The following is a 10,572-nucleotide window of genomic DNA, read 5'->3' on the forward strand; positions in this document are numbered from 1 at the left end:
TGGTCCAAATCAATCAAATTTTTTCCATGTAAAAATCTTCTTAATGTTGTCAATATAAATAATATTAATCTTTTATATTTTTTAGACATAACCTATCATATAATTTTTAAACCCGCAGCAACGTGCGGGTGCTAATTTCTAGTTTGCTTTCTAAAACTCAGTAGTTGACCCTCAACCACATCATGCAAATGTTTTCTCCGCAAATGAAACTACCATACAACAACAATCTTAGGACATTAAGAAATTCTTGCATGTTTATTGTTTTCATTGTATGTTTTTTGTTTTTGTTACTAGAGGGGTAATGTTTTATATCCTCCTTCTTCTTCATGCATTTTATCATCATTTTCTTTTGTATTATAAGGGGTTAAATTTATATCCTACTGATTAGGTGTAATTTTTTTTTGACTTTATCAATAAAATTCTTCTTGTATCATTGAGGTCTCTAAAAAAAATTATCCATGTTTTAGTTTCAGAAAAATGCATAGCAACATCACGATTAAACGGATCCATCTAAAGCAATCACGACAAGTAACGGCACGGAAAAATATGCAGAGGTACTTGCAGAAATGTTTGATCGAGGCAGATGCTAATTTTCTGTGAAGAAAAGCCAAGACAATCGCATCCACAGGATTCAAATCAACCACCGCACTAGCTTATTTTAGTTAGTGGGATTTTTAGTTTTGGTTAAAATTGATTAGTCTATCATTAGCATTAAGCTTCCTCACTAGCTAGTTAGGTTGTTTGTCAGAGTTGGTCGGCATCGCATGCAAATACTTTTGGTTTTTGCTTTTCTTTTGTGATTATTTTCATAACTGGTCATGCAAGCAATATTTTTACTCAGTTTTTATGGTTTTATAACAGCTACAGCTTACAAGTAGAGCTGGTCCAAGATAGAAGAAGATTATCTTCCTTTTTACTTAAATGATTACAGTTAAATAACGTTAATATTTTATATTAATTTTTTATTAAAACAATAAGAAAAAAACATAATGCGTGGTCAAACACCTACACTACACCCGTGCTTTTCACGACGGTATATTCAAATAGAAAAACTAACCCTGTGGTTGGTGAGGGACTTTATTTTATTCTTTTGGTGAGGGACTTTATTTTATTCTTTTTATATTGAAGTTTCAAGAGTCTGCTTTTGTAGTCTGAATAAAAAAGTGAATGGCCAAAAGGTTAAAAGAGAGACAAATGCGGATAACGTCGGTTAGTCAGGCATATGAATCTCACCTTTTTCTACCGAAGTTTGGATTTTTTTTTTTTCAAAAATAATATACTACAGTTATTTTTACTTTTAAGTAAGAAACTTTTTTTATTCGAATTTAGTATGTGAGTTCGATATCAAATTATTCTTTCTCTACTAATTTTATAGCATGTGGAGTAATACCCAGTAATAGAAAAAAAAATATTCAAAAAGAGCATAGTGGACACTCTGAAGTGGGAGGGATTTTTTAGTGAAATTTCTCATAATTCTTATTAAAACACGTAGTGTACCACTTGTGTTTCCATTACAATTAAAAATTTCTCCGAACTAGGAAGGATGAATTTCTAAGATAGGAATAAAGTTATCTAAAAAAGCTTTACGATGATTAATTAGCTAAAAACAGTACACGTGGAGTATCCTCATCATTAAGGTTTTGGAGGACAATTTGGTGACCCCATGTGAGTTGGTAAGAAAACTAACAAGCTTCAAATGTACATCCATTATTCAGGTGTATCATTAATTGATTTTTTTCACCAACAGAACATATGGGTATTATTAACTCGCAAAGTTTTTGTGATTTCCTATTCTTCTCTATCATCTCGCTTCTTCTGTCGCAGATTTCTTCTGCTGCAAAAGTTTATAACATAACTTCTTTGCAACCATTAGCACAGGGACAAACTCTCGTCTCCTCTGGTGGCATTTTCGAATTGGGGTTCTTTAGTCCTAACAGTTCTGCTAACAAGTACGTTGGGATATGGCACAAGAGTGTATTTCCGCGGAAAGTTGTATGGGTGGCCAACAGAGACAGCCCTCTTGCAGTTACAGACGCATTAGCTACTTTGACAATCACGAGCAATGGAAATCTGCAGCTTGTAGATGGGAAGCGGAATTCAGTTTGGTCAACGAATATTTCGGTGTTATCTGACGGTTCAGCAGCTGCACTTCTTTTAGACAACGGAAACTTTGTTGTCAAATTCAATACAGGAGATGAGTACCTATGGGAGAGCTTTGATTATCCTGGCGACACAATTCTGCCGAGTATGCTGCTGGGATTCGATAGTAAATCTGGTAAGCGGAGTTTCTTGACTTCTTGGAAAAGTGAGAATGATCCATCAACCGGAGAATTCGTGCTTGGATTGACACCACAGAACCCGGCACAGATTTTCATTTGGATTAATGGATCAACTCCATTTTGGAGAAGCGGTCCGTGGGAAAAATCAATGTTCATCGGCATACCAGGCAGGGATGATCAATATCTAAGTGGATTTCATCTGGATGCTAATGTGCAGCAGGGAACAAAGTATTTCTGGTACAATTTGTTCGACAAGACTGTGGAATATATGTACATCTCTTCGAAAGGAATACATAAGTGTATGGATTCAAAAAATGGAGAAAACTGGAATCTTCACTGGGAGACCCCAAAAATTCCATGTGACATCTATGGAACGTGCGGACCTTTTGGGGTTTGCGAAGCTTCAGAATCTTCAACTACTCCGATCTGCAAGTGTTTGAAAGGGTTTGCACCCAAGTCAGTTGATGAATGGAGCAGGGGAAACAGGACAAGAGGTTGTGTGAGGCAAACCCAATTGTTTTGTGGGAGTAACACAAGTCAGTCAGTTTCTTTGAGCAGAAAAGAAGATGGGTTTTGGAAAATGTCAAATGTAAAACTACCAGATTATCATGAATATTCGCCTTTATATGAAGAAGACTGCAGGATACTTTGCCGAGATAATTGTTCGTGCTTGGCTTATGCTTACGTTAACACTATAGGTTGTTTGGTCTGGTCCAAAGACCTTATTGATATTTCGGAGTTTTCCTCTGGTGGAGCAGATCTTTTTATCCGCTTAGCAAACGCGGAACTCGGTAGGTGACTATATTGCTTGCACAACTTTGCTTACAAATATCTGTTGTTTTCTGTCTTAGTACTTTATGTAATACAAATTCAATTTTTCAGGTGAAGAAGGAAAGCGAATAAAGTTAGTTGCCAGCCTCGTATCAATTTGTTTTATTATCATGGCTGCCATTGTGTTCGGTTTGTACAAGTTGCGAGTTAACCCAAAGGGTAAGAGCATGAGGTAGAGGGATGCAGTCAGTCAATACATTAACAATGCATAACTTTATATCTCTGCAACCTTTGACATAATAAATTACTTAGGTGAGTAAATTGATCCAACTTCTTTGTTGTTTCTCTAACTCCAATTTTGGTTGTTTTATACCTGCAAAATCAGGAATCATCAAAGTGACGAGAAATGAGATTAGATTGACTGATACAAATGAGACATCAAGAGAGAGTCTTCGAGAATATATCAGAACACATGATCCATCAGAGCTATTAGTCTACGAATATGATTTCAATAGCATATTAATTGCTACGAGCAATTTCAGCATCACAAACAAGCTTGGAGAAGGAGGATTTGGAGCAGTTTATTGGGTAATTATTCGTTTGCGCTTTCTTCAGTTCAAAGGAAAATATGTAATTATATAGACATAAATGTAATGTGCAATATGTGGACCTCGTGCGCGTAGGGTAAGCTAGAAGAAGGGAAGGAAATAGCAGTAAAAAGACTATCCAGCTGCTCGGGGCAAGGCATAGAAGAGTTCAAGAATGAGATGTTGTTGATCTCCAAACTCCAACACAAGAACCTTGTAAGGCTGATGGGCTGCGGCATCAAAGACGATGAGAAGTTAATAATTTACGAGTTCATGCAAAACAAAAGCTTGGACACTCTTTTATTCGGTCAGTTACCCTCGACCTTGATGTTTGCCTTCATTTTTAGCGATTAATATTTATGTTTCATTGTACTATATGCATCGGATATATGAATGCAAAAATGCGTTACATTTTTAATGTGTGAATTGATTAGATCCAATGAAAAGGGGAGTGCTTGATTGGGCTAAACGCTTCAATATTATTCAAGGTGTAGCCAGAGGACTTCTTTACCTCCATCGTGATTCCTGTTTGAAGGTAATACATAGAGATTTGAAGGCAAGTAATATACTCTTGGATGAGAACATGAACCCAAAAATTTCAGATTTTGGACTGGCGCGTATCTTTCAAGGGACACAAAACTTAGCAAACACTCAGAAGGTTGCAGGAACTCTGTAAGCTTCATTTCTTCCTATATATTCTTAGAATTCTAGCGGATAATTGTTAGTTGAGTACTAATGAATTTCTTGTGCAGTGGCTATATGTCTCCAGAGTATGCCATGCGCGGGATATTTTCTGAAAAATCTGACGTGTATAGCTTCGGGGTCTTGGTATTGGAGATTATTGGCGGCTGGAAGAATACCAGCTTCTATGACCACGAAACAGAGCAATGCTTCCTACCTTATGTAAGTTCAAACTCTCAATCTTAATGTGAAACTGTGAAGCTTCAACAATCTATACGAAGCTTAATACAGCATAATCTAACAATTTTAGCCGACATATATGACTGTTGCCAGGTATGGCACATCTGGAGTGAAGGCAAGGGATTGTACTTATTAGACGAAGTATTGGCGGATTCATATTCTGCATCAGAAGCAATGAGATGCTTGCATGTTGGGCTTCTTTGTGTACAAGACTATTGAAGTTTTATATATTTATTTCATGACTAAAATTGTTACAAGTTGCAGCATATATGGAAGAAGAAACGTGAAGAAGAGAGCAGGGAAGATGGCAGCTAAGCCAACATCATGATGACATGCAATCCCTCTAAAACTTAATCTAATATCCTGCTTTTGCTTTACAGCATGAAGAGCCGAAAGCAAAGAATAAAAAACAGTAAGTGAGGGGGAACCGAAAGTAACAACACCACTAGACAAAAACTTTCTAATATTTTAACCCTACTTTCAATGATGACTGATGACATCCAATACTCCCCCTCAAGCTGGATCCAGTAGGTTGATGGATCCAAGCTTGGAGAGGAGTCTTTGAAACTGATGGGAAGCCAGAGGTTTAGTGAATATATCAGCCAGCTGATCGAAGCTTTTTACGTAATGCGTCTGAATCACCTGCGACTGTACTTGTTCACGGATATAGTGACAGTCGACTTCAATATGCTTCGTCCTCTCGTGAAAGACGGGGTTTGATGCTATGTGCATGGCAGCCTGGTTGTCACAAAATAATGTCATTGGTTGAGCTGTGAACACTCCTAAGTCACATAAAAGTCCTTTTAGCCATATCAGCTCACACGCGGTTGAGGCCATTGCACGATATTCAGCTTCAGCACTTGATCTTGCGATGACAGTTTGTTTCTTGCTCTTCCACGTGACCAAGTTTCCACCAATAAAGGTACAGTAACCCGTGGTGGACTTGCGATCGATTGCGTTTCCTGCCCAATCAGCATCACAGTACCCCATGATTTGAGTGTTGTCATTCTTTGCCATGAGGATGCCACGACCAACAGACCCTTTTAAGTAACGTAAGATCCTTTTGACAAGGTTCAGATGCTCGATGGTGGGAGAGTGCATGAACTGACTGGCGATACTTACTGAATGTGAGATGTTTGGTCTGGTGATCGTTAGGTAGATCAGCTTGCCGACAAGCCTCTGATATAAGCTGATATCCGAGAGTGACGTGCCTCCCAAGTCAAGCTTGAGCTTGCTATCAAGAGGGGTAAGTGCAGGCTTAGCATCACTCATATTAGCATCTTTAAGTAGGTCCATGACGTATTTTCGTTGATTAAGAAATAGTCCCTTGTAAGAAGATGCCATTTCGATTCCAAGGAAATACTTCAACACCCCAAGATCTTTGACTGCAAATTTTTGTTGAAGTGACTGTTTGAGTGTGGTGATTTCAGCAGCATTATCACCTGTAATTATTAAGTCATCCACATATATTAACACAACTAATTTGCTCGCAGCTCTTGTGCGAACAAATAATGATGAATCTGCATTACTCCTTTTGAAACCAATGCTATGAAGAACGGTACTTAGTTTTGCATACCAAGCACGTGGCGATTGCTTCAATCCATAAATTGACTTATGTAACTTACACACCAAATTAGGCTCTTGGCTTTGAGGGTGTCCAGGTGGCAATCTCATATAGACTTCTTCTTCAAGATCACCATGTAGAAAGGCGTTCTTCACGTCCATTTGGTACATAGACCAACCTTTATTGACCGCAACAGACAATAGAACCCTTACTGAGTTCATTTTTGCAACAGGAGCAAATGTTTCCTTGTAATCCACCTCAAATGTTTGAGTGAATCCTCGAGCCACCAGCCTGGCTTTATGCCTCTCAATCGACCCATCAGAATTAAACTTGATCTTATAGATCCACTTGCAGCCCACTGCCTTTTTTCCTTGTGGAAGTTTGGTGATGCTCCAGGTTTTGTGTTGGTCTAGTGCTTTGAGTTCATCTCTCATTGCTTCTTTCCACACAACTTGGTTTTTAGCCTCATAAAAGTTTTGAGGCTCACTGTGACTTGAAATATTGTTAAGAAAGGCAGCATGAGATGGAGTTACCTTTTGATACGACACGCAATTTGAAATTGGATGCCTCGGTTTATATGTGACAAAATCTTGAAACCTTGTGGGAGGTTGTCTATCACGCCGAGGATTGTGTCGAGGTTCTGGGAGGTTTATCTCATCCTCGTTCAAATTTTCATCCACACCTTGAGGATTTTCTTGGTTGCCGTTGTCATCATCATGCACAGAACTATCAGGATGAGTACCTTCATTATTGACTTCAATGAGAGGTGTAGAAGATTCATCAATGTGGTCATGGTTAGCACCTCTGTCATTTAAAACATCTTGAGTACAGATTCTTGGTAAAGGAATTAGGTCTAAGATGCACTCCCCCTGACTTGTGGCTTCATGTGATTTGCTGAAAAAAGGGTTAGCTTCATGAAATCGAACATCTTTAGATACAATTATTTTTCTTAGTTGAGGATCATAGCACTTATATCCTTTTTGTGTTGATGAATAACCAAGAAAAATACATTTGAGAGCTCTAGGGTCCAATTTATCTCGATGGTGTGACTGTATATGAACAAAACAGACACAACCAAAGACTCTAAGATGTGAAAGGTCGATTTTTCTTCCTTTCATGACTTCAAGTGGAGATTTAAACCCCAAGACTCGGCTAGGAAGTCTATTGATGATGTACACAGCCGCCATGACTCCATGTGACCAAAATCTTTTTGGTACGTTCATTTGTAACATTAATGCTCTCGTTTTTTCCAGTATGTCACGATTTTTTCTTTCAGCTACACCATTTTGTTGAGGTGTGCCGACACAACTTGTTTGATGCATGATACCGTGCTTGCTCAAATATAATGACATGATATGGGACATATATTCGGTGCCATTGTCAGATCTTAAGGTTTGAATTTGAGAGGAAAAATGATTCTTAACAAGATTGTGAAAATCCTTAAAAACTTCAATCACTTCACTCTTAGACTTTAAAAGGTATAACCAGGTGGCTCTAGAGAAATCATCAACAAACGTTACATAATACTTATAACCATCAAAAGATTCAAACGTTGGTCCCCATACATCTGAGTGAACTAGTTCGAAAACTTTACTAGTCCTAGATAAGGATGAGGTAAAAGGTAATCTGGTGGCTTTAGACAAATGACATGTTTCACACAAAATTAAATCATTTCCTAAGTTTGGAAACAAGGATGACAAAACAGGTTGGGCAGGATGAGCTAAACGTTGATGCCACAATTGACTATCTTGGGATGGACTGGACTTGGCTTGAAATCCTCTGGGACTGCTTTTTGATATGTAATAGAGGCCATCAAGGTAAAACCCTTCACCAATCGTCTTCTTGGTGAGGCAATCCTGAAAAATGACATTGTGAGGGGAGAAAATGGCTAAACAATTTAAGGTATTAGTGATTTTTCCCACAGATAGAAGTTGAAATGGAAAAGAAGGAACAAATAAGGCTACTGACTCAATTTTGTCCGACATTAAGTTGATATTTCCCTTCCCTAAAACCTTAGAACTCTCACCATTGGCAGTTGAGACTTGAGAAGGTTTTGAAAAATTTTCAAACTTGTGAAACTTAGAAACATGGTTGGTCATATGATCTGTGGCACCCGAATCAACAATCCACAAATCATGCATCATATTTACATTAAGAGCAGTTTTGAAAGCAGTCATGATACCTTGCATGTCATCTCGGGTCATGTGTTGTGTGTCTGTCAGAAATCCAGCGAACTTGCCTAGCAAAGCTATTGAATTTCCATCTTCAAAGCCAACCTCTTTCTTGCTTTGAAGATACACTGCAAACTCATTTATGAGTGCAGCTGGATTTGCAGTGAAATTCTTGAGTGCATCAGAACCATGAGATGTTGAGGCAGTTGCATTGTTGGCTCTGTGTGGTGCACGGTTCAGTCTTTGTGAGCCCTTGTTATCCTTCATGAACTCTGGCTTTAATTCTGGATGTAAAGTCCAGCATGTCTCCTTAACGTGACCAGTATAGTTGCAGTGTTGACACTTTAAGTATGGATTCTTCACTTTGTATTTTCTTTCGTTGGCTAGATAAGCCCTTGCTTCAGTTACACCGGTCTTTGTGCCAATGTTCATGACTTTCCTTCGTACTTCTTCACGTTGGATTGTTGCACATACGCTGGTGAAGGAAGGTAGATCGGGGTTCATGAGTATGTGGCTTCGTAGGTCTTCGTATCCTGAATCGAGGCTTGACAAGAGTTGGAATATCTTGTCTTCTTCTGCCCTTTTTAGTAGCAAAGACGCCTCAGTTGTATGAGGCCGATACATTTCCAGCTCATTCCACATGCTCTTCATGCTGCCCAGAAGTTGAACAAAGGGCTTTCCTTCTTGTTGTAGGTTGGAAATGTCCTTCTTCAATTGAAACACACGTGCAGCATTGTTCTGGCTGCCATACATCTCCTTGACTGTCTCCCATAGCTTGAATGATGATTCAGAATAACTGAATATTTCAGCTAGTTTACGTTCCATGGAATTTAGGAGCCATGACATAACTAGCTGATCCTTGCAAAGCCAGATTTCATAAGTTGGTGAGGAAACATCTGGGACTTCGATGCTTCCATTTATGAACCCTAGCTTGGATCTTCCACCTAGGGCAAGACTCACTGCTCTCGACCAAGGTAAGTAATTAAACTCATTTAACAAGACCGAGCTTAATCTTTGATTTGGATTTACATCCACCTCAGACACGGTTGAGGAGGAAGGCTGGGGATTTTCATCTCCAAACGAATAAGAATGTTCTTCCGCCATGTCGGAGATGGAATACGATCAGCTAGAAGAAATGCAGAAGCAGGTTATTTTTCCTGCTCTGATACCATATTGAAGTTTTATATATTTATTTCATGACTAAAATTGTTACAAGTTGCAGCATATATGGAAGAAGAAACGTGAAGAAGAGAGCAGGGAAGATGGCAGCTAAGCCAACATCATGATGACATGCAATCCCTCTAAAACTTAATCTAATATCCTGCTTTTGCTTTACAGCATGAAGAGCCGAAAGCAAAGAATAAAAAACAGTAAGTGAGGGGGAACCGAAAGTAACAACACCACTAGACAAAAACTTTCTAATATTTTAACCCTACTTTCAATGATGACTGATGACATCCAATAAAGACAATGCTGCAGATAGGCCAACCATGCCAGAAGTGGTTTTCATGCTAAGTAGCGAGACAGATAGTCCACAACCTAAGCAGCCTATATTCTCGTTTGTTTCTGATCCTAGACCACGGTATGACAGTGGTTGCTCCGCCAATGAAGCCACCATAACACTGCTCCAAGGACGATAGGCGGGAGCAGATTTTTACATCACAATACAATGTTACCACTACACTCCGCCTTACAAAATGTGTACTGCGCACATGTTACCACCATACTCCGATTGTGAAAACCACAAATGCTTGTGTGTAAATATATTTTATGTCAGCGACCACATGATTCAAATCAATCGCACACTAATTACAGACTCATTTGAAAAGGCATTTAAAATGGATGAAAACGCTTTTGGTGAAAATATTTTTAAAACCAATCATTGGTAAATATACAAGAAATTTCTTTGAATCTTGGAAAAGCACTTAAAGTGCTTCCGGTAATAAACACATATATAGTGTTTCTTGAAGGAAACACTTTAAGTATTTTTGGAACCCAAAAATATTTTCTCTAAAAACGTTTTCAATCATTTTAAAAGCACTTGCAAACGAGCTATGTAATTAGTGGGATTTGTTAGTTTTGGTTAAGGTTGATTAGTCTATCATTATAGTTTGCTCATTAGCTGATCAGGTCATTAGTCAAAGTTGTATTCAAAGGTCTTGTTTGGGTGCTGGTAAAATCTTTGAGGTCAACTCCCAGTTCCCACGCCAATTGTTAGTATTATACAGAAACCTTTTTTCTTTTGCTTTCTCTGCTGTAGTTATATTCTCAAATAATCA

The 10,572-nt window shown here is 38.4% G+C and overlaps 1 protein-coding gene across 1 annotated transcript; it reads left to right on the top strand.

Annotated features, from left to right (window-relative positions):
* The first annotated feature begins 1,680 nt into the window (after positions 1-1,680).
* On the top strand, positions 1,681-10,113 carry LOC103422445 (G-type lectin S-receptor-like serine/threonine-protein kinase At1g61480). Its single transcript, XM_029110422.2, has 8 exons — positions 1,681-3,070; positions 3,162-3,269; positions 3,436-3,638; positions 3,734-3,944; positions 4,072-4,309; positions 4,390-4,540; positions 4,652-4,766; positions 9,758-10,113. The coding sequence occupies exons 1-8, from the start codon at positions 1,753-1,755 to the stop codon at positions 9,931-9,933; spliced, it is 2,520 nt and encodes an 839-aa protein (XP_028966255.1). The 5' UTR covers positions 1,681-1,752; the 3' UTR covers positions 9,934-10,113.
* Positions 10,114-10,572: the final 459 nt, after the last annotated feature.

The sequence above is a fragment of the Malus domestica genome, chromosome 10 (genome assembly GCF_042453785.1).
Source record: "Malus domestica chromosome 10, GDT2T_hap1".
NCBI classification, from domain to species: Eukaryota; Viridiplantae; Streptophyta; class Magnoliopsida; order Rosales; family Rosaceae; genus Malus; species Malus domestica.